This window comes from Cynocephalus volans, chromosome 10 (genome assembly GCF_027409185.1).
Source record: "Cynocephalus volans isolate mCynVol1 chromosome 10, mCynVol1.pri, whole genome shotgun sequence".
NCBI classification, from domain to species: domain Eukaryota; kingdom Metazoa; phylum Chordata; class Mammalia; order Dermoptera; family Cynocephalidae; genus Cynocephalus; species Cynocephalus volans.
In genome coordinates this window covers 99,921,232-99,944,995 of record NC_084469.1, presented here as the reverse complement: position 1 = coordinate 99,944,995, position 23,764 = coordinate 99,921,232, and the positions used below count along the sequence as shown (strand labels likewise).

Here is a 23,764-nt window from a genome sequence, read left to right as displayed (position 1 = left end):
ACGGGAAAACAAACTTGTTGTTCTCATTCTAGCGGAAGGGGCAGTCCTTGCACCAGTCGGTCTCCTGCCCCTTTAAGGCGCGGCCACACTTAGCCCCGCGGGCTCGTCGAGACTTTCCGAGCCCGGCGGGGGGCGGGTCTGCGAGGCGCCCTGCGGTGAATAATTTAAAGGGCCCGCGCCTGCCTAGCTCGGCGGAAAGCTAGCGGTGCTGGCGCAGAGTGGACTCCAGCTGAGGCCCCTGGGTGAGTTCGAGTTTTCATCGGCCCCTCAGGGGCGTCCCTCCGGCTATCGTTAGCGAGTCTCGGCTTTCCCAAGATCTCTCCTCCGCCGATTCCCAGTAGCTCCCGACTTTCTGATGCTCCCATCCCCCTAGTTCCCGGAAGATGTTTCTGCACCTTTAGCCGGGTGCGCCCTGGGGTGAAAGGGGACCAGTCACCACGAATTTTTCAGCTGACGTCTCAAGGGCCCAGTGACTCTCCCGAATTGCCATTAATACTCTAACAGCGCCAGAAACATCTTCAGCTTCAGGGAAAAGCCCCAGCGTATTCCAGCGTTCCTCAGTATCTTCCAAGGAGCCCGGACGCCCTCCCCAGGCCCGATCTCATACGCAGATGACCCTACGGACGTGCCCACCCAGCTCTCGGCTTCCCCAGTCTTGTGTTCCTCAGAATCTCTCAGTAACTTTCTAGGGCTCCCTAGTAATTCCAGCGACCCTGGTTACGCCTCTCACCAGCGGCGCCACTATCGCTCCGGAGGCCCAGTGATGCTCCTCACTATCAGAGACCCCATAACTTTATTATAATGTGATAGTAAATCCCCAGAATAAACCTAGCAAGCCCACCCCACCCGAGCGTCCCAGGGCTCGAGATTGCTCCAGGACCCCTTCTGTGGGAGTCGCAGGCAGCAATCTCCCGCTCCCCAGCTCCCGGGTCTTCCCGGGGGCAGGCTTGGGTCGGAGAAAGTGTCCAGCTGTTCCTCCCCTCCCTTCGGACTTCGTGGCTTGCAGGCAGGCGCCAGTTTTCCTAGAGTAGGGCATCCAGTCTTCTAGGGAGTGGGGTAGGCGAGGAGGTGCGGCCCAGGAGTCGGTCGGACAGGATTGATCAATCCCGTGCAGGCCCAGGACGGGGCCACCAGCGGGAGGGGGCCGTGCCCTGCGGAGACCCGCCCACGGACTGCTGACTGTGGACGCTAGGACGGCTACCCTTTGGCCCCGGGGTGCGGTTGGATGGGCCGGACGTCTGGTCGGCCCTGTGCGTAGGCGAAGGGTAGCCTGGCGAGGAGCCGGGGACCAGCCTCAACCCCTGGCCTGGGCCGGGAGGTCAATTTGTCCCATCCCTCTGTCCCGCAGCACGCCTCTACCCCTGTAACTTTCCCCCTGGCAGGTAGAGGAGCCATCCGGGCAGCAGGTACCCAGGGGGCGGGGCTCGCGGCAGGGGAGGGGCCCTTATTGACCACTGGCACAAGTTCCTGCTGCTCCTTGATTCCCCAGGACTCCCGGCTACCAGACCCGCCGCTCGGCCTGAAGCAACTGATGGAGGCCCCACTGCAAACAGGAATGGTAAGGGTTGGGGGCGGTGCGGCGCCGCGGGGACTACAACTCCCGGCGTGCTCAGCGTGCACTCTCGCGGTCCCGCGAGAACGAGGCTGCGTCTGTTCCGGTGAAACTACGTTTCCCGGCGTGCACCGCGGGCCGCCGAACCGCCGGGCGGAGTCGCGCCCCCGGCAGGGAGCGGAGCTGGCCCATTCTGCAGATGGAGACACCCGGGGAGGACTTGGAGGGACAGATATGCGGTTCGCAGCCAGTGCCGTTCGTCCCGCAGGTGCTGGGCGTGATGATAGGGGCCGGAGTGGCGGTGCTGGTCACGGCCGTGCTCATCCTCCTGGTGGTGCGGAGGCTGCGAGTGCCGAGTGAGGACCCGGAGGGCCCTTGCGGGGAGGCTCTGGGGTGGGGAGCTGAAATACTCGGGTTCCCTCACCCGTAGAGATGGATGGAGATTTGCTGGAGTCTGCACGCAGCCTCCCCAGCTCGGGCAGCATGGAGTCTGCGCAGAGCTCGGAGTGCCCCTCTCCCCACCTATCCCCAGAAACCCCGGCCCCGGATGGCCCACGGTATCGGTTCCGGAAGAGGGACAAAGTGCTTTTCTATGGCCGGAAGATTATGCGGAAGGTGAGTCCACGGCCCTCTGAGATCCGCGCTGACCAACAGAGGCCCTACCCCTTCCCTATTTTCATCTCCTAGTGGGCGCCACCGCATCTCTCCTTGGTGAAGCGCTCCTGGATCGAGCTCTCCTCTCCCCCTGGGTCTGAACTGGCAGTTGACCTGTACCCCCCTTAATTCTCCCAGGTGTCACAATCCACCTCTTCCCTGGTGGACGCCTCAGTCTCCACCACTTCCCGGCCACGCATGAAGAAGAAACTTAAGATGCTCAACATTGCCAAGAAGTAAGGCTGTGCTGGGTGTATCTGGCGCTGGGGTCTATCTCAGGGGCCTTTTGAATGATCAGCTCATACCGAAGTGTATATATGAGGGTTCTTTGAATCCCACGGACTGTTTTGGGAGTCTTCGCACATCAGAGGGACCTCTGAGGGCTCTCCTTTGAGGGGCTGTTTCAGAACTGTCCCGCACCAGATGAGCTGTGTCTGGGGTTTCTGTCCCCTGAGGGCTATCTCAGTGATGTTCCCTTACCACAGGGGTATCTATCTGCTCCAGAGCTAGTATCTCACAGGTCTCACCATATGTTTAGGGGTCTACATCTTGGGGTCTCCCCACATGAGAGGGTTTATTCTAGGGTGCCTTACTGGGGTTATCTCAGGTGTTACTATGACCTGCTAAAGGGGCTGTCTGTAGGGGTTATCTCGTCTTTCTACATCAGAAGACATCTCTCTCTGTCACTGACCTTGGAGTTATTCACACATTAGGGAGGATGTCTTGGGGTTTCTATTGCCAAGGGGCTATCTCAAGAATTTCCGTGGCTTACTTGGGAGAGTGCGTGCTGATAACACTAAGGCCACGGGTTCGGATCCTATATAGGGATGGCCAGTTGGCTCACTGGTTGAGTGTGGTGCTGACAACACCAAGCCAAGGGTTAAGATCCCCTTACCAGTCATCTTTTTAAAACAAAAGAAAAAAGAAAAACAGGAAGGACATTTCAGGTGGTCCATGTTGGCAGCAAAGGTCTATGTCTAGGTCTCTGAGAAAGGTTGTGCTAGGGATTGATCTTGTAAGTTGGGAGCTGGCTCTGGGGACTCCTTGCATCATGTGATCTACCCTGAAGGTCTTTGTCAAGGGTTTTTTCACACTAGGGGGCCATTCGAAGGCTCTTCATGATGATTAGTTATGGTATCACAGAGCTTCCTATGACATTAGTAGAAGAGCTATCTCTAGATTCTCCGTGATCGGTTGAGTGTCTATATCTCAGGTTTCTCCACATCATGGGGCTGTCTCCAGTGTCTGCACATCCTTGAGGAGGGTGCACACCCTGAAATCTTCATGACTGTCAGATGGCTATCTAGGCTATCTCAGAGCTCTCTGTGGTCTGGGGAAGGGATAGCCCAGGATCTCCCTGATCAGAAGAGAAATTATGTCTGGATTTTTCTGTATCACTGAGTTTAACTCAAGGGTTTGCTCATTCTAGAGAGTCTGTGTCAGGGATCTTGTATCAATGGAGGTGATGTCTCAGCAGTCACTGTGACTTATGAGAAAGGGCTCTTCCAGGTCCACGATTAACGGAGGAGATATATCTGGATTTTCCACATGTCATAAGGGCTATCTCAGGGATCTTTGTGGCCATGAGAGGGGCTGTATCAGGATTCTCTGGGAGGAAGGGCCATCTCATAGACATTTACAAAGAGCAGACAGGCTGTATCTGGGATCTTTTCATATAATGGAAGGTACCCCAGAGGCATGTCCATTAGGGAGGCTAGTTCAGAAATCTAGCCTGTAACTACTGGAAAGACTATTTTAGGGCTTCCATGACAAACAGAAGTGCTGTTCTGGGGGTCTTCCCATGTCTTAGAATCTATGTCAGGGGTCTGCCTAACTAGGGTCCATCTAGTTAGGGTCCATCTCAGGGGCTTATGACTAGTGGAAGGGCAGTCTCAGGACTTTATATCAGGAGTCATAATGTTTTTTTGCAAAGGGCCAGATGGTAAACGTTTTAGGCTTTGCAGGCCACATACAGTCTCTGTCACAACTATTCAATTCTGCTGTTGTAGCATGAAAGCAGCCATAGACAGTATGCAAATACATCAATGATTGTGGCTGTGTGCCAATAAGACTTTATTAACAAAAAGTAGAGGGTGGGCCTGATTTGTCCAGTGGCCAAAGTTTGCTCTACGAGGGGGAAAGGCTATGTGAGGGGTCTAAGGTCTACCTGAGCCCTTTTTCTGTCCACCCCTCATCCCCCCACTCCTCTTCTCCCACCAGGATTCTGCGCATCCAGAAAGAGACACCGACATTGCAGCGGAAGGAGCCCCCGCCTGCAGTGCTGGAGGCGGACCTGACAGAGGGTGACCTGGCCAACTCCCACCTGCCCTCTGAAGTGCTCTACATGCTCAAGAACGTCCGGTCAGTGTCGGGGGTGTGGGCAGGGGGGCTGCAGCGCTGGGGGCTGCCCTGACCTGAACTCCCTCCCCCCACCGCCCCTCTAACAGGGTGCTGGGCCACTTTGAGAAGCCACTCTTCCTGGAGCTGTGCAGGCACATGGTCTTCCAGCGACTGAACCAGGGAGACTATGTCTTGCGGCCAGGCCAGCCCGATGCCAGCATCTACGTGGTGCAGGATGGGCTGCTGGAGCTCTGCTTGCCAGGGCCTGTGAGTGGACTGCCTGGGGAGCCACCACAGGGGGATGGGCAGTGGGACAGCAGTCACTGGGGTCAGGACCTGCTGTTGGTCAGCAGGGTTGGTGGTCTTCTGAGATGTGGAGTCAGGAGTCAGGGGAGGGCTAGCTGGTTAGCTCAGTTGGTTAGAGTATGGTGCTGATAACACCAAGGTCTGAAGGGTTCAGATCTCCATACTGGCCAAATGCCAAAAAAAAAAAGGGAGTCGGGAATGGGTGACCAAGGACATTTGGGGTGATCTCCATGGTTGGTTAGTGGTTACTGTTAGTGAAGGACAGAAGGCAGCTGCTAGTCAGAAAGTTTGGTGGGTTCAGGGATGCAGGGGGTGTCAGTGATCACTGGGGTGGGTGAGGGTAAGGACCAGTGATATGGTCAGGGAGCAGAATGCCGGTCACCTGGACCAGGCCAGCACCAGTCAGTGGTCCCCTGTGTCTCAGGATGGGAAAGAATGTGTTGTGAAGGAAGTGGTCCCTGGAGACAGCGTGAACAGCCTTCTAAGCATCCTGGATGTCATCACTGTGAGTGACCAGTCTGTGAGGTGGAGGGCTGGGGAATAAGGACACACCTAGTGGAAGGGTTGGAGAAGGTCACCTGAACCCCCAATCTCTGGTTCCCTCCTGATGCTACCAGTGGTGCTTAAAGGCACTGGCAGCAGGAAGGGCTGGGGGAGCAGTGAGGGGACTCTGAGCCCCTGACCTTGAGTCTTCTCCTGTCCTTTCCTGCCCCAGGGTCACCAGCATCCCCAGCGAACGGTGTCTGCCAGGGCAGCCCGTGATTCCACAGTGCTGAGGCTGCCAGTGGAAGCCTTCTCTGCCGTCTTCACCAAGTATCCGGAGAGCTTGGTGCGGGTGGTGCAGGTCAGTGGGCCTTCCGCCTCCCTCCACTCACCCAGGGGCCCCACTTGTGCCCCCATCCACCGCAGACACCACTGTGCTGGAGCCCAGCAGCCTGCAGGCTTCTCAGGCTGTGGTTATCTGCTCTGAGCAGCCTGCTCCAGAGCCACTGTGGCTCCGCCCCATCTCTGACCTTGGCTCCGCCCCACCTCCTTTTCCCCACCCTCTGGTCCCACCCACGACCCCACCCCTCCGCCGGCACCCCCCCCTCACGCTCCTGCAGATCATCATGGTGAGGCTGCAACGAGTCACCTTCCTGGCGCTGCACAACTACCTGGGTCTGACCAATGAGCTCTTCAGCCACGTGAGTTGGGGGCGAGCACAGGAGGACGGAGGGGGGCGGGGGGAGGGCAGGACGGGACTCCTGAGACATGGCACAAGCTGCTCTCTGTCCCCAGGAGATCCAGCCCCTGCGCCTATTCCCCAGCCCCGGCCTCCCAACCCGCACCAGCCCTGTGCGTGGCTCCAAGCGGGTGGTCAGCAACTCAGCTAGTGAGGAGCCAAGAGAGACCCCCGGTCGGCCGCCTGACCCCACCGGGGCTCCACTGCCTGGACCTACAGGTACCCAAGACCACCCCTGTGTGGGTCCCTAGGACTGCCCAGCCCAGTTGCCCAGGAAGCCCTGACTCAGCCCCGCAATCCCTTTCTCAGTTCTGCAGAGACCCAACCTGATCCTTCCCAGCCCCCCACGACCCTTCAGCTGGGTACCCAGGTCTGACTTCTGTCTGGTCTCCCAGGAGCCTGTCCTCGGCCCCGGGAATGCATTCGAATTGCTTTTCCTAGTTCCCCCATCCCCAGGGACTCCAAGCTGACCCCTGTTCAGAGCCCTCTCCAACTCCCACCCCCTAATCCTGGCTCTGGACCTAGTGGCTCTGAGGGACAGGAACCTGAACACGTGTCTGCTCTAGGGGACCCTGTGAAGCCTACATCCCTGGAAGCCCCCTCAGCCCCTCTGCTGAGTCGCTGCATCTCTATGCCAGTGGACATCTCAGGTTTGGGGCATTGAGTGTCAGGGGAGGGCCGTTGAGTTTCTGGGTTTGAATCCAGACCTGCCAGTCTTGATTTTCCTTATCCACGAGATGGGAAGACCAACGGTGCTTTCTCCAGTCCTTTTTGGTGGGTATTCATTGAGATGGTGCTTTCCCAACTGTGGTGAGAAAGATTCAGTGTGGGAGCGCGGCCATCAGTTAGTCATGTCTGCCACGGTTGTGGCGCTGAGTGTGGAGTAGCGGTTGGTTTTAGGCTGCCTTTGTGGTCACTGTCATCTTTCTAATTATCTATTCATTCTTTCATTCATTCACTTATTTTTGCTGCTGGGTGGTATGGGGATCTGAACCCTTGACCTTGGTGTTATAATGCCACACTTTAATCAACTGAGCTCACTGGACAGCTTGATTCTGTATTGTTTCTATTTCTGCCTCCGACCACCCACAGGCTTGCAGGGTGGCCCCCGCTCTGACTTCGACATGGCCTATGAGCGGGGCCGGATCTCTGTGTCCCTTCAAGAAGAGGCCTCCGGGGGACCCCAGGCAGCCCCTGCTCGAGTAAGACCCTGCCCTCTCCCCAACTCCCTCCCAATCCCAGGATCCTGGCCTGGCCAGTGGTGGGGTCCCCTGAGAAGGGTGGTTGGGAGTGAGCAGCAGAAGGTCACCGGCCTTGCCCTACGCAGACCCCCACTCAGGAGCCCCGGGAGCAGCCGGCAGGCGCCTGCGAGTATAGCTACTGCGAGGACGAGTCGGCCACCGGAGGCTGCCTCTTCGGGCCCTACCAGGGCCGCCAGACAAGCACCATCTTCGAGGCAGCCAAGCGGGAGCTGGCCAAGCTGATGCGGATTGAGGTGGGTGGCCCAAGGGGGCTGGGGACGGGGCTGGAGGAGGGGAGGCCTGGCTGGGCCCATCTCATCCCCCCTCGCTCCCCAGGACCCGTCCCTCCTGAACAGCCGGGTCTTGCTGCGTCATGCCAAAGCCGGCACCGTCATTGCCCGACAGGGGGACCAGGTGAGGCCGAGCCCTGACCTCTAACTCTACAACCCGAGATTTCTCCCTTTCACCTCTGACCCCTGACCTCTGGCTCTAGGATTGACACCTGCCCCCATACAGATAGACTTCTCATCCTGTGATTTCCAACTTCTAACTCTTAGATCCTATGATCCTTATTCTGTCCCCCTACCTCATGTCTTCTAGACCTATCAACCCCTTCACTTCCAACCCATGAACCTTTTACCCTGTGACCCAAACCCTCAGATCTCTCCTGTCTGCCCCGGCTCTTACTGTGAGATCAATTTTCTGATCTTCCAATTCTCCAGTGTTCCCTGATGTTCTGTTCACTTCTAAACCTGGCCCGTGCCAGGATAGGTACTCAGTAAATGGGTAGAAGTCAACATCTGAGGGCCAGCCTGTGGCTCACTCGGGAGAGTGCGGTGCTGATGACACCAAGGCCATGGGTTCGGATCCTATATAGGGATGGCCAGTTTGCTCACTGGCTGAGCATGGTGCCGACAACACCAAGTCAAGGGTTAAGATCCCCTTACTGGTCATCTTTAAAAAAAAAAGAAGTCAACATATGGACCCATGAACCAGCCCCAGGGGCAGGGTGCTGGTGCCTCCCGGCAGCACCCAGGAGGTGTAGGAAAGTGGATCCTGCCAATTCCTTCATTGTCTTTATGGGGAAACCGAGACCCACCAAGGGTTAGCCACCTGGCCAGGATCTCATAGTCAGGAGGCGGAGAGGAGAGTTGAAACTGAACTCTGCTCAGACTCCCCGTGATGTTGGGTGAATGAAAAGTTCTCAGCTTTCTCATCTGTGCAGTGGGGGTAAGAATAGGAGTCACTCAGTTCAGAGATGTGTAAGGTTTGCAAGGGTGACAGTGTCCCCAGGGAAGAAGTTTAGCAGGAGCTCATGGTGAGAGGGACATAGGGTGACAGTTGAAGCCAGCAACATGCCACAGGCAGTGAGACCCCAGAACTACTTCAAACTTAGGGGAGAGAAGCCCGGGCTGGGGTTGGGGACAGAGTGGGAGATGTGGTCCACTTGGTAGCTGGGGTGGCTGGGGTAGTGTCTTTTTTTTTTTTTTTTTTTTTTTTGATGGCTGGCCAGTACAAGAATCAAGCCCTGGACCTTGGTGTTATCAGCACCACCCTCTAACTGAGTGAGCTAACCAGCCAGCCCTGTTATATCACTTGTTTGGGTGATTCTGCTGTCTCCTTGAGCTGCTCACTGCAGGGGTAGGTTCCGTTCTGGCACGGAAATGGGGTGAGGCTTTTGCAAGCTGTTCTGATACTTGGGGGACAGGATGAGGAAGTGCAGTCACACCGTGGCTCCTGCGGGGGCGCTGGGCCCTGCTCATGTGGGAGTCTCTGTTGGGCCCTGCTCATGTGGGAGTCTCTGTTGGGCTCTGTTCTTGTGGGAGTCTCTGTTGGGCTCAACCCAGCCCTGGCCTGCTAGTGGATTGGGCTGGTCTGCAGTCCTCAGGGCTTTTCGGGGTCTGCAGGACTTTGTTAGGGATTGCTACTCTGCTGTGCTTCTCTTGGAAACTTTATACCCATGGTTCTCAACTGGGGGTGATTTTGTCCAACAAGGGACATATGGCAGTGCCAAAACAGTTTTGATTGTCACACTTGGGAGGGTGCTACTGGTATCTAGTGGGTGGAGGCCAGGGATGCTCAAATGCACCGTGCAGCCTGACAGCATTATCTAGTCCAAACGATCAATAGTGCCAAGGCTGAGAAAGTATGCTTTATACACACATTTCCCCGAGTGTCTCATGGAATATATGTATTACAGACAAGGGATCTGTGATCAAATAGATTTGAGAAATGTTGTTTTATCCCTTCTTGGAAGCTCCCAGTGAACATCATTAAAATAGCCAAGGCTCTGAGAAGTCCTACAGTAAAGAAACACACCTCCCAATCCAGTGACAAATAGCAGCCTCATATTCGTAACTCCCCAAAACAGTCTGGAAATTCTGTCTGAGAAGGTACCAGCATGTGTGTATGTCTGTACACTTGATCGTGGAACAACATGGGTTTAAACTGCATGGGTCCACTTACACATGGATTATTTTCAACCAATCGCAGATCAAAAATATGGTATTGGCGGGTTGCAGAACCTGCGCATACAGAGGTCTGTCTTTTCATATATGTGGGTTCCCCAGGGCCAACTGCCAGTCTTAAGTATCTACAGGTTTTGGTGTATGTGGGGTTTCTTGGAAGCAATCCTCTGCAGATACCGAGGGCTGACTGTAGATCTCCTGGGGCCGTGTACCACCCAAAGGTCCCTGTGGTGTTCTGGGGGGTGGAGCTTTGTTGGGTGCCAGACAGGTTGTGTGGTGGATAAGGAAGGAACCTGTCTCTGGGCAGTTTCAGTTCCTTATTTATAAAGGGGTGGGATGGGGAGCTGTCTGACTGGTCAGACTAACCAGAGAGGAGTGAAACATCTGTTTACTGAGCATCTGCCGTGTCCCAGACGCTGTGCTGCCTGCTGGACAAGAAGCAAGAAAAATTGGCATGGTCCCTGCCCTTGGGAAGCCCACAGTTCTTCTGATGGACATGACTCAAAGGATTTTACAAATCCTTGTAAAATCCTAAGTGCTTACTGTTGGGAAGAAGACATTCTCAGCACTACCGAGTCTGGCTTAGACAGGGTGGTGTCTCTGAGGACGAGCCCTCCAGCTAAGGAGGAAGGATGAGGAGAAATTAACTGGGTGCAGGCAGGAGGAAAGGCCATTCTAGGCAGAGTGAAGAGCTGGTGCCAGTATTCTGCAGGGGAGGAAACGTGTTAATCTCTAGGAAATAAAAGTAAGTCGGCAAGACTCAAGTGGGACCATTAAAGAGCAAAGAAGAGTTTTTTGGGTCATGGGTAGTAGTTTTATTGAGATATAACTCATTTTCCTTGTGTCTGGCTGGTAAAGGGATCCAAACCCTGACCTTGGTGTTACAAGGCTATGCTCTAACCAGCTGAGCTAACTGGCCAGTCCCCAATTCACCCATTTAAAGTCTATATATACACTTCCATGGTTTTTAGTACACTTACAGAGTTGGGCAAACATCACCACAGTCAATCTTCGAACATTTCATCACCTTGAAAAGAAGCCTCATTCATTTAGTCGTCAACCTCCTCCCTTAGCCCTGAGCAATCTACTCTCTGTCTCTGTAGATTTGCCTGTTCTGGACATTTCACATAAATGGAATCATACAATATCTGGTTTTTTGTGTCTGGCCCCTCTCACTTAGCACGTTTTCAGTGTTCATCCATGTTGTGGCATGTATCAGGGCTTCATTCCTTTATGGCCAAATAACCCATAATATGGATAGGCCACATTTTATCTATCATTCATCTGTTGATGGACATTTGGGTTGTTTCCACCTTTAGTTGTTACGGATAATCTGCTGTGAACATTCATGTACTAATTTCTGTGTGGCCGTATGTTTTTATTTCTCTTAGGTACATACCTAGGAGTCGAATTGCTTGGTCATATGGCAACTCTATTTTTAATTTTTGGAGGACTGTTTTTAACTTTGCCAGACTGTTTTCCAGACCAGCCGCCGCATTTTACACTCCCGCCAGCGTGTATGAGGGTTCCAGTGTCTCCTCATCCTCCCAACATTTGATTCCAGCCATCTTAGTGTGAAGGGGTATCTCATGTGGTTTGTGATTTGTGTTTCTCTGATGATCCGTGATTTTGAGCATCTTTCACGTGCTTATTGGCCATTTATATATCTTCCTTGGAGAAATGTATTCATGTGGTTTGTGATTTGTGTTTCTCTGATGATCCGTGATTTTGAGCATCTTTCACGTGCTTATTGGCCATTTATATATCTTCCTTGGAGAAATGTATTCAGGTTCCTTGTCCATTTTTAAATTGGGTTACTCGTCTTTTTTCGTCTTTTTTCTCTTTTCCATCCTCCCCCCATTCCTGTCGTCGTGTGAGTTTTTGTTTCGGGTTTTTGGTTTTTTGTTTTTGTTTTATGCTGCTGGCCGGTACGGGATCTGAACCCGTGACTTTGATGTTATAAGGCTGAACTCTAATCAGCTGAGCTAACTGACCAGCCTCCTTATATGTTCTGGATACTAGACCATTATCATACATATGATTTGCAAATATTTTCTCACAGTCTGTGCGTTGTCCTTTCACTTTCTTGATAGTGTCCTTTGAAGCCCAAAAGTTCTTAATCTTTTTATCTTATTTTATTTTGTTTTATCTTCTAAAGTTCTTAATCTTTTTTTTGTTTGTTTTTTAAGATGACCGGTAAGGGGATCTTAACCCTTGACTTGGTGTTGTCAGCACCACGCTCACCCAAGTGACCTAACCGGCCATCCCTATACAGGATCCGAACCTGTGGCCTTGGTGTTATCAGCACCACACTCTCCTGAGTGAGCCAGAGGCTGGCCCTAAAGTTCTTAATCTTGATGAAGTCCAATTTATTCTGTTGCTTGTGCTTTTGGTGACACATCTAAGAATCCATTGCTGAATCCAAGGTCACGAAGATTTACCCTCATATTTTCTTGTAAGAATTTTATGGTCTTAGCTCTTTTTTTGTGTGTGTGTGTGTGTGGCTGGCCAATACAGGGATCAAATCCTGGATCTTAGTGTTATCAGCACCACATATAGTTTTAGCTCTTACATTTGTTTTGATCCATTCTGGTATGGTTTGAGATAGGAGTTCAGCTTCATTCTTTTCCATGTGGCTGTTCAGTTGCCCAGCATAAGCAAAGAGAATTTAAGCTCAGCCAGGCCCCTGTGTAGCCCTTCCTTGCAGCGTCTTGCTGGCTGTGTTGAAAAGAATTCACGGGCCTTAATTTGGGCTCAATTTGGTGATCCATTAGCAATGTCTGTCCCGGGTGCTTAGTATATATAGACGGTCCCTGACTTATGATGGTTTGGCTTACGATTTTTTGACTTTATGATCATGTTTTGAGTACCCATTCAACTGTTCTGATTTTTGCTTTCAGTACAGTATTCAATAAGTTACATGAAATATTCAACCCTTTTTTAAAAAATAGGCTTTGTGTTGAATGATATTGTCCAATAGTAGGCTAATGTAAGTGTTCTGAGTGTGTTGAAGGTAGGCTATGATGTTCAGCAGGTTAGGTGTGTTAAATGCACTTTTGACTTACAGCGCATTTATCAGGACACAATCTCATTGTAAGTCAAGGAGCTTCTCTTCCTGTGTATCTATCTGTGCTATTCACATATCAGTCTTAACCTACCTTCTTTTTTTGTTTGTTTTTGGCGGCTGGCCACTTGGGGATCTGAACCCTTGACCATTGTGTTAGCAACATGGCTCTAACCCACTGAGCTAACCGGCCAGCCCAACCCTTCCTTCTTAATCTTTCCATGGGGCACATTGCCCCGAGTTGGGTGGGGGATGCTGCCGCTGGCTGTGTGCTCATCTCCCAGCCCCTGCCCTCACAGGACGTGAGCCTGCACTTCGTGCTCTGGGGCTGCCTGCACGTGTATCAGCGCATGATCGACAAGGCGGAGGACGTGTGCCTGTTCGTGGCACAACCGGGGGAGCTGGTGGGGCAGCTGGCAGTGCTCACGGGTGAACCCCTCATCTTCACGCTGCGCGCCCAGCGCGACTGCACCTTCCTGCGTATCTCCAAATCCGACTTCTATGAGTACGACTGGGCCTGAGGTTGGGGTGGGAGTGGCACTCCTAGGACCCCAACCCAACTCGGCTCTGCCTGGGAGAGGCCAAGACCCCACCCTTTGATTCCACTCCTTAAGGAGAAGGGAGCTCCCAGATCTGGTGTCCCCTACCCACACCCCACCTCCCTTGCCCGCAGGATCATGCGTGCACAGCCCAGTGTGGTGCTGAGCGCCGCGCACACAGTGGCCGCGAGGATGTCACCCTTCGTGCGCCAGATGGACTTCGCCATTGACTGGACAGCGGTGGAGGCAGGACGCGCGTTGTACAGGTGCAGGCCCCGCTCCCCACCTCTCCGCTCAGACCCTGCCTAGGACAACCCAGTGTGACTCACCCCTCACCCCAGGCAGGGCGACCGCTCCGACTGCACCTACATCGTGCTCAATGGACGGCTGCGCAGCGTCATCCAGCGTGGCAACGGCAAGAAAGAGCTGGTGGGCGAGTACGGCCGCGGGGACCTCATCGGTGTGGTGAGCGCGGCCCCAACCAGTGACCTCTGGCCTCACCCAGTCTATTTCCATCAGCTCCTTTCCGTGGGGCAGGGGGGAGGGGGAATCTGATCTGACTCCACCCCCAGGCCTCTTTTCATCAGAAAAGGGGACCCTCTCACTTCGTGGATCCCTGTCCTCTCCCTATTTTCTGAGCCATAAAGGGTAGCGAGTGAGGCTTGGTTCCCTCCACCCCTGTGTCGGGAACACCCTAGGTGGGGCAGTATGGTCCCCTCTGCACCCGGTCGGCTGGCCGCCTCCTTCCCTCTCCCGGCCCCAGCAGCTGTGTCATGCCCACGGCCCCACAGGTGGAGGCGCTGACCAGGCAGCCGAGAGCCACGACGGTGCACGCGGTGCGCGACACGGAGCTGGCCAAGCTCCCCGAGGGCACCTTGGGTCACATCAAACGTCGGTACCCGCAGGTGCGGCGGGACGTGCGCTGGTCTCCTAATGGGAGCGGGGCAGATGGGAGGGGGTGGGGCCAAATATATGGGGAGGGTTTTCGGGTGGGGGTGGGGTCCATGTAACGGGGACTCGGGCACCCCTTCAGAGGAGGGAGAGGTGTGATCCGTTCTGTCGCTCCCCGGATCTCACTGGACCTCCGGCCTGCAACGCCACCAGGTCGTGACCCGCCTCATCCACCTGCTGAGCCAGAAAATTCTAGGGAATTTACAGCAGCTGCAGGGACCCTTCCCAGGTGAGAGCCGGCCTGCCAGGGGCATGCTGGGATATGTAGTTTGGCGCCCTGAGCATGCTGGGAGGGAAAGTCCTATACCCAAGGGCATGCTGGGAAGTGGAGTTCCGTGTACAAATCATGCTCTGGGCGGGGTTTGCAGCCAGAAGTGGGTCCAAGTTTCAGTGCACGCTGGGGAATGTAGTTTAGGTTCCCATGCATGCTGGGAAACGGAGTCCTAGACCCCGGGCCTGCCTGTCAATGGACTTGTCAGTGTCATTGGTGGTGTTGAGGGGGCGGAGTCTTAAGCCGTGGGGTTGGCCCTGGGGTCGGGGTTTGCTGGGGAATAGAGTCCACATCCTGAACATGCTGGGTAAAGGAGTCCGAGATCAGAATATGGTGGTAAATGGAGTCCATGGGGTGGTTTTTAGGTCACTGGGCACGTTGGGAAGTGGCCCCTGAAGTTCCCAGTGTGCTGGGAGGTGTGGCCACGTCCCAGCTTGTGTTCCCTGTGAGCGAGAATAAACGGGGGCGTGGAGTCGGGTTCGAGGCATGCCGGACTTTGGGCCAGAGGTTCTACATTATAAAGACCCGATCCTGGGCCAGCCGGGCAACCTTAGCACCCCTTTGTCCCCCAGGGCTTCTACTTCACCAGCCCTGACACCTGGATTCCCCGGGGTGGTGATGGGGAGGCATCATTTTCTTTCTTTCTTTCCTTCCTTCCTTCCTTCCTTCCTTCCTTCCTTCCTTCCTTCCTTCTTTCTTTCTCTCTCTCTCTCTCTTTCTTTCTTTCTTTTTTGTTGGGAGTTTTAAAAGAGAAAGAGCACGATGTTAGAAGCTGATAAGTTCTGTGAAGAAAATAAAAGAGGGTCGTGAGGCAGCATGGTTAGCAGGGGACCGAGGGAGGAAGAGAATTTATTATTTCTGCCTAGTTTTATCTTCAGGCCCTTTTATTGGGCAGAGGAGCCAAGGCCAGAATGGGGCAGGGGCACCGTTGGGTCTACCCAGGCACAGTGATTCTGAATGGTTGTGGAACTGTGTAGTGGATCCCGTTGAAGAGAATGGGACCAAAAGTGAAGGTTGGATGGCCAGGTTTTAACAAGAGAGGGAACAGTGGGTCCAGGACTGGAGCTCTGGCCTTCAGTATGGTAGCATCAAGACTAGGGGCAGTCGGAGACAAAGAGCAGGGATTCAGAGGAGGAGGAGGAGGGTCCACCTGTCCACACACAGGGTTGCAAGTCTCATTCATTGGGATCTCAGCAGGCTCGGGGCTGGGTGTCCCCCCACACTCAGAACTCACCAACCCTGCCAGCAACCTGTCAACGGTGGCAATCCTGCCCGTGTGTGCTGAGGTGCCCATGGTGGCCTTTACCCTGGAGCTGCAGCACGCTCTGCAAGCTATCGGTCAGTGGGGGGAAGGGGCATGGGTGAGGGCAAACCATTGGTCACTGGGGCTGGCCACTGATGTGTGCGGGTCAGGGTGTGTGTGGGCATTGGTCAGTGAGTGGATACACCTGGGTGGGCGTGGTGGGGTGGGGTGGATCAGGGCTCCAGGCCACGGGGTGGGGTGATAGGTTTTTCCTTCTAGGAGAGTCCCCCAGTCCTGTTGACCATGGTTCCTAACCTCCCTTCCTCACATACCACTAGGTCCCACGCTTCTCCTCAACAGTGACATCATCCGGGCGCGCCTGGGGGCCTCTGCACTGGATAGGTGTGTGTTGGGGCTGCAGGGGGGAGCGGGGAGGATGAGGCGTATGCATGGAGCCTCAGATTCTTTCAGATCCGGGTTCAAATTATGGGCACTGAGTCAAGGAGCGTGTGCCCCACCCATCGGTCATCAGGGAGACTGGGGTAAATCCGCCCCTCTAGCGCACAGACTTCCATCGTGAGGGCTTGGGTGTCTAAGCTCCTTTCAGCACTGGAGCTATGTGGTTTCTGGGGGATGCACGACCCCAGACCAGCCTCAGGATGACGCTCTCCCCATCCCACCCCAGCATCCAAGAGTTCCGGCTGTCAGGGTGGCTGGCCCAGCAGGAGGATGCACACCGCATCGTGCTCTACCAGACAGACGCATCGCTGACGCCTTGGACTGTGCGCTGTCTGCGCCAGGCTGACTGCATCCTCATCGTGGGCCTGGGTGACCAGGAGCCCACTGTCGGCCAGGTCCAGAAGCTATGCAGTAACCCCACTCCCAGGACCCCGTCCCCTGCCCTCCAGGGCTTGCGCCACGCCACGTGCATCCTCACAGTGGGGGCTAGGCGACCAGGGACCCAAGCTTGGCTGGGGAGTGGGGGGCAGGGGGAGACTGGCGATCTCCGCTCTCCGTCTTCCGCAGCTGGAGCAGATGCTGGAGAACACGGCCGTGCGCGCCCTCAAGCAGCTGGTGCTGCTGCATCGCGAGGAGAGCCCGGGCCCCGCGCGCACCGTGGAGTGGCTCAACATGCGCAGCTGGTGTTCAGGGCACCTGCATCTGCGCTGCCCGCGCCGCCTCTTCTCCCGGCGCAGCCCGGCCAAGCTGGTGAGAGGCGGGGCTTGGAGAGGGAGGTTACGGGCGTGGTTTCTGGGGCGTGGCTTAGGGAAGGGGATGGGCCTGGGAAGGTCAGGGCGTGGCTGGGGATCCGCTAGGCCTCGCCCCATTTCCCCGTCCTCATGGGTCACGGCGCTGTCCCCCGCATCCCAGCACGAGCTCTACGAGAAGGTGTTCTCCAGGCGCGCGGACCGGCACAGCGACTTCTCCCGCCTGGCACGGGTCCTCACGGGAAACACTATTGCCCTGGTGCTGGGAGGGGGCGGAGCAAGGTGAGGGGCCGGGGTCGGCTCTGGCGGGGGCGGGGCTTGCTCCCTGGGGGGGGCGTCCTGCGGGGGTGGGATGGGGTTGCTGGTACTGAGGGTGGAGCTTAGTCCCTGAGGGATACCACGTGGGCGGGGGGCTGGCTATGGGGGAGGGGGCTCCTGGGGATGGGGCCTAGTGGATCCCCAGCAGCTCACTGGGTACCCTCTTTCTGCAGGGGCTGCTCGCATATTGGGGTGCTGAAAGCCTTAGAGGAGGCGGGAGTCCCTGTCGACCTGGTGGGCGGCACGTCCATTGGCTCCTTCATCGGGGCCCTGTACGCTGAGGAGCGCAGCGCCAGCCGCACTAAGCAGCGGGCCCGCGAGTGGGCCAAGGTGTGTCTTGGGGGCCGGGCTCCCCGCACCCCAGGAGTGCCATGAAACCTGTGACTCCGCCATCACCTGAACCCCCGGCGGCCTCGGGCTCATGATGACCCTTCCTGATTTAATCTTTGCACCCTTAAAGAGATATTTATGAGACATTGGATGACCTTTCTGTGACTTCCTGGCTAGTAACCCTAGTCTCTAATCCCTAGTTAGTACTATCAGGTCCCTTGGTGACCACCTTGTTAGTGGCCCTGGGTGACCACATCATCATCCATGAATGCTCCTTGCTGACCCCCAGTTGGTGATCTCTGTGACCCCAAGTGACTCCCCTTCAACCCCAGCTGGCCCCCTTGTCCCTAGAGGATGACTTCAGTGCTGGAGCCTGTGTTGGATCTCACGTACCCGGTCACCTCCATGTTCACGGGCTCAGCCTTTAACCGCAGCATCCACCGTGTCTTCCAGGATAAGCAGATTGAGGTATACCCACCCCCATACTCTTCCTTGCTCGTCCCTCCCCACAGGTGCCCCCCAGTCCTCCTCAACCTTGGTCCTTGTCCCGTAGGACTTGTGGCTGCCGTACTTCAATGTGACCACAGACATCACCGCCTCAGCCATGCGTGTCCATAAAGATGGTGGGTGCCCCCACCTGCCTCTGCAACAACCGCTGTGGCCAAGTGGGGGTGGGGGGATGCTTCAGGGAGGGCAGCTGAACATCTGGGACATTGTTAACATGAGTGACCGTCCACCCTGGACTGATCGTCGACCACTAACCATCACCCACTAATGCCCCGGAGGCCCCAGGTATGTCTATCCTCAGGGGCGGGGAGCCGGGAAACTTGTCGGCTGCCTCATCCCCTCACGCCGTCCCCACAGGCTGTGTGTGGCGCTACGTCCGGGCCAGTGCCTCTTACTGTCCCTACCTGCCCCCGCTGTGCGATCCCAAGGACGGGCACCTGCTGGTGGACGGGTGCTATGTTAACAACGTGCCAGGTCAGCGAGCCTACCAGGCTGGCTGGGCCTCCCAGCGTGTCTGAGCATGTCTGTGCGTGTCTGTGTCTGTGTGTCCCACCGGGCAGGCTCACTGTGGCGGTATGTGCGTGCCAGCATGACACTCTCGGGCTACCTGCCCCCGCTGTGTGACCCGAAGGATGGGCACCTCCTCATGGATGGCGGCTACATCAACAACCTGCCAGGCAAGTGGCTGCCCACACACCTGCACACAGACTTGAACATGCAAGCAGATGGACACACACACAGGCAGGCTGTGCAGGGGCTCACATGCATGAGCAGATATGTGGGTGTGCCCAGGGACAGCAACTTGTGCAGCTGCGAGGTACATCTGTATGTGCTTATGTGCTGTGTTAGACACAAACGGATGTGCACACAGGGGGATGCAGATGCCTGTGCACAGATACACATGCATCCAGGAACGTGGGCTCAAAAAGGGCCTTTTTACGCATGCATGCCAAGGACACGTGCACACGCATTCTTTCAGATGCCCCTGTGGTAGGTAGTGTGCACATTCACGTGCACATGCAGTTAGACACGCGTGCACACAGTTAGGCACAAGTGTATCTAGGCAGATAGAACAGGGCATCTATGTGACCAAGTCATGCTCTCTGACTTTATGAGTGCAGACGAGAGGCAGGAAGGTATGCAACATAAAATTTCACACCCCAAGAAGTGTGCATACACAAATAGATGTGTACTAGCTGCGCACGTGTTCGTGGTCCTCTAGGCCAGGGGTCAGCAAACTATGGCCCAGCCTGCAGGCTGAATCCAGCCCTTGGCTTGATTTTATAAATAAAGTTTTATTGGGACTACAGCCACACTCCATCATTTATGTATTGTCTGTGGCCTCTTCTGTGCTGTAACAGCATAGTTGAATTGTTGGAACAGATACCATGTGGCCATAAAGCCAAAATTATTTTTTCTCTGGTCCTCTGCAGAAAGAGTTTGCCAAGTCCTGTCACTGCCACAGGGGCTGTGTACAGATAAACACACTGCCACAGCAACACACACGTGAGTGGGTGTGCACAGACCTACAGGTAGATGGGCACACAAATACACACGTACAGACATTAATCTAGGGCCATATGAACCAAAACCAACACAGGTCAAGTGTGTCTACAGTGGTGCAGGCCACGCAGAGATGTGTGTGTTCACAAACACGTGGCCTCCTCTGGTTCTCAGACAGGAAGGATGTAAGCAGGCACAAGCAGACACGTGTACCCAGAAAAACAAACTCACGAGAGATATGTGTGCAAAATTCGATGGAGACGCGGGTGTCTTCTTGGGGTGGGCCTGGCTACAGGACATTGTCTTTGCCTGCTGGAACTGCTCAGGGACCCTCCGCAGGACACACGGACATGCAAATACTGGCCCATGGACACACCACCCTCCTCATTGGGCCAACACTCCACCCTTACCCACCCCCTCTGTCCTGCTTCTTCAGTCTCCTCCTGTCCCTGATATTTGCTCTCTGTCCCTAGTCTCAGCCCTGAGTTCCCTCTTTGCCCCTGGATTCTCTATCTTTCACATTCTCCGACCCACTATCTCTTTCTCCTGCTGTCGCTAGTCTTTATTTCTCTGTCTCTCTCCTTCCACATCTCTGATGCCCTCAGGTCTGGCCTGTGTCTTTTTTCCTCCAATGACTTGGTTCCTCTGGTCCTGATTCCCCAGACCTCAAAGCTCCAATATCTGACCCCCACCTACTGGACTTCATTTATACCCATTTCCCTGCCATTTTCATGACAGCATGTCATTTCATGATTTTTTTTTTTTTTGCATGACCATTTGCGTGTTGGTGTTCATGGGACTGGGTTGAACATCTCTGCCCCGGACCCTGGTGAGAGTAGCCCACTGACCCCCCTGCCCCACAGCGGACATAGCCCGCAGCATGGGTGCCAAAACAGTCATTGCCATCGACGTGGGGAGCCAGGATGAGACAGATCTTAGCACCTACGGGGACTGCCTGTCTGGCTGGTGGCTGCTATGGAAGCGACTAAACCCCTGGGCTGACAAGGTGAAGGTTCCAGACATGGCCGAGATCCAGTCCCGCCTGGCCTATGTGTCCTGCGTGAGGCAGCTGGAGGTCGTCAAATCTAGCTCCTACTGCGAGTACCTGCGCCCACCCATTGACTGCTTCAAGACCATGGACTTCGGGAAGTTCGACCAGATCTCTGTGAGCAGATGGGAGTGGCGTGGCATCAGCGTGGTGGACTGGCAGAGCTTTACTGCTTAAAGCCCAGAGCAGTGTGAGGGGTGGGATTCTAGGACTCCATCTGGAATTCTTGGGAAACAGATGGGTGGCCAATTAGTAATGTCTACAGTGGGTGTGGTAAGGGATGTGGCTGTGTGTGTGTGCTATGTATGACCTAGGTTTTTCCTTATGTGTCAACTGTACTGCCTGAAGTGCCATGTAGCGATTTTTTTCTTTTTTCTTTTTTTTTTTCCCTAAAAGATGACTGGTAAAGGGATCTTAAGCCTTTACTTGGTGTTTTCAGCACCACGCTCTCCCAAGTGAGCTAACTGGCCATCCGTATATAGGGATCTGAACCCGTGGCCTTGGTATTACCAGCACCACACTCTCCCAAGTGAGCCATGGGCCAGCCCAACAATTTCTAATGCCATTTCTGCATTGGCGGGAATGAGAAACAGCAATCGATTAGTAATGTCTGTCATGGGTCTGGGAGAGAGATGTGGCAGTGTGTATGTTATGTGCCACTGACCCTGAACTATGTGTTCTAGCTCATGCTAACTGAAATTGATCAGTAGCTGCTACCCAGAGGCCCCGAGTAAAAATGTGCCATGTCCCTTGGGCTCACTGAGAAAGCATACCATGATGGATTAGTGATGTCTGCTGTGGGCATGGGACACGGCGATATCTGCAGAGGTACTGTGTATTTGCAGACCTTGAAATAGGCTCACACCTCACCATCTTGTGTCATTTGGTAGTCAGCCCACTGCACAGGGCTGAGTGGGAAGGAATGTGGAGAGATTGATTGGTAATGTCTGGCAGGGCACAGACAGGGAATGTGTGGGTTAGTGTGCTACGTGTGACTGACTCTGAAATAGGGTTTAATCTCAAATGCCACCTCCCCTGGAATGTGAGGCTTTTGAGGTGCCAGAGAAGGGGCAGACAGAGTGGAGATTAGCAGAGGGCGGTTGCAGGTATGGCCCCCAGCCCCTTGCTTCCTGCAGGATGTGGGCTACCAGTATGGGAAGGCTGTGTTTGGAGGCTGGAGCCGGGGCAATGTCATCGAGAAGATGCTCACAGACCGGCGCTCTACGGACCTTAACGAGAGCCGCCGTGCAGATGTAAGCTTATAACAGTCCCCTGTCGGGATCATGATGACTCAGAGATTTTAGAACCCTGAACTCTGGGTCTCCCCCAAACCTCACGTGACCCCATTCATCTCTGAGTTCCATGGAGCCCCACAGACCTCCACTGACTTCAGAGATCTGCCCCCCCCCAAGGATCACTTCTGAGCCCCCAAGACACCACTGGGCCACCCCCAGACACGCCAGGACCTTGTGGACCCCCAAGAGCCTGACCCACACCACTCCACAGGTGCTTGCCTTCCCAAGCTCTGGCTTCACCGACCTGGCAGAGATCGTATCCCGGATCGAGCCCCCCACGACCTACATCTCTGATGGCTGCGCTGATGGTGAGGGGCCGAGGGGATCTCTGGGAGGGTGGGGCTGGGCCTGGAGCTGGTACGGGTGGCTGGGGATGTCAGATTATCTGTGGCCCACTCCCCAATTCCAGGGGAGGAATCGGATTGCCTCACGGAATATGAAGAGGACGTGGGACCAGACTGCTCAAGGGATGAAGGGGGCTCCCCCGAGGGTGCGAGCCCCAGCACTGCCTCCGAGATGGTGAGTGTGGGTGACCGCACTCTAGGCCCCTGATGGGAAGTGACATGTCTGAGATCTTATGTGGTGGTTGCCGGGGATGTGGCATGTGTTGAAGACACATGGGAGGTTTCACATCTTGGAATTGATGTGTCAAGTAGCCCCCACTGGGTCACAGATGCCGTTAGAGAGGTGTCGGTGTAGCATGATACATTAATGTCGTCTTGCCAGCCAATATATTACGATTGACAAGCCTGGTAAACCTCTGAAGCAACACTCGTGAGAGCGACATTGACTTCCGGGATGACACTAATTTTGAGCGGGACGCATTGGGAGATGCGAGTTTTGGAATTTTGGCTGACATGTGTGGGTGCCATGTGCTGGGTGGCACGTGTTGGAGTGGCACTTCTGTTGGGTGTCGTGGCTGACAAGTATGCAGTGATGTGTATCCGAGTCCTGTTCTAGGTGACAAGTGTGTGTGGCCTGTCTCTGCAGGAGGAAGAGAAGTCAGTCCTCCGGCACAGGCACTGTCTGCCCCAGGAGCCTCCCAGCTCAGCTGCAGACGCCTGAGGACCTCACCAGCAGTCCCCCATTCTCACGCCCCTGGACTGGGCCTCGGGGTTGGCCCTCTGGGGGGAATTTGCCCCCCCTGCTGCTATGCCTGTGACCTCCTGGGTCTCCCTTGGCCTCGAGGGCCCACACACTGGACTGATCTGCCCCAGGAAGAGGGGCAGCACTGCACTGAAAACTTGACCAGGCACCCCTCTCCCCCAGTAAATTGTCACCTCTTCGAAGTGGCCTAGTGTCATCTTTCAGTTTGGGGGGGCACCTCACCCCACCTTATGAACTCAGGATGGTAGGGGCTGGGGTCTGAAATGGCCTGGAGCTCATCCTCCCACTGTGAGCGCCACCCTGGATTTCACCTGTAGTCCCACTCAGTGCTAGCTGCAGACCGCAGGGTGTCCAATCACTGTGGGCCACTCCCAGGGGCTCCTGGGGGCCTGTTCTGGCACCCCTCGTTTTCCTTACTAAATGCCCACAGCTTCTGCCCCTTGACTAGTCCCGTACACAGGTGCTCCTTGTGTGCTGAATGTTCCTACTGTGTGCACTGCTGAGTCCAGTTCCCATAGCACACCCCCAGCCACACACAAGGGCCTCAAGAACTTTGCTCTCAGAGACTCCCCAGGCATTGCACCTACTCTGTGCTCA

The 23,764-nt window shown here is 55.1% G+C and overlaps 1 protein-coding gene across 9 annotated transcripts; it reads left to right on the top strand.

Moving 5' to 3' along the window:
• Positions 1-168: 168 nt before the first annotated feature.
• Positions 169-23,349, top strand: PNPLA6 (patatin like phospholipase domain containing 6). Of its 9 annotated transcripts, none has more exons than XM_063109215.1 (34): positions 169-242; positions 1,490-1,558; positions 1,821-1,908; positions 2,085-2,167; positions 2,345-2,442; positions 4,427-4,567; positions 4,654-4,813; positions 5,277-5,357; positions 5,568-5,696; positions 5,956-6,036; positions 6,131-6,293; positions 6,641-6,724; positions 7,167-7,276; positions 7,402-7,569; positions 7,652-7,729; positions 13,147-13,352; positions 13,521-13,652; positions 13,728-13,851; positions 14,178-14,291; positions 14,491-14,566; positions 15,806-15,946; positions 16,190-16,253; positions 16,537-16,705; positions 16,878-17,060; positions 17,223-17,341; positions 17,551-17,707; positions 18,059-18,175; positions 18,261-18,330; positions 18,775-18,891; positions 20,581-20,882; positions 21,902-22,018; positions 22,272-22,368; positions 22,470-22,579; positions 23,051-23,349. In XM_063109215.1, exons 2-34 carry the CDS (start codon positions 1,532-1,534, stop codon positions 23,123-23,125), a joined length of 3,981 nt encoding a protein of 1,326 aa, XP_062965285.1. In that variant the 5' UTR covers positions 169-242; positions 1,490-1,531; the 3' UTR covers positions 23,126-23,349. The 9 variants fall into 9 exon arrangements, with proteins under 9 accessions (XP_062965285.1, XP_062965282.1, XP_062965283.1 ...); XM_063109212.1 differs by having other exon boundaries at positions 15,803-15,946; XM_063109213.1 differs by lacking the exon at positions 169-242 and adding an exon at positions 1,232-1,382 and having other exon boundaries at positions 15,803-15,946.
• The last annotated feature ends 415 nt before the right edge of the window (positions 23,350-23,764 follow it).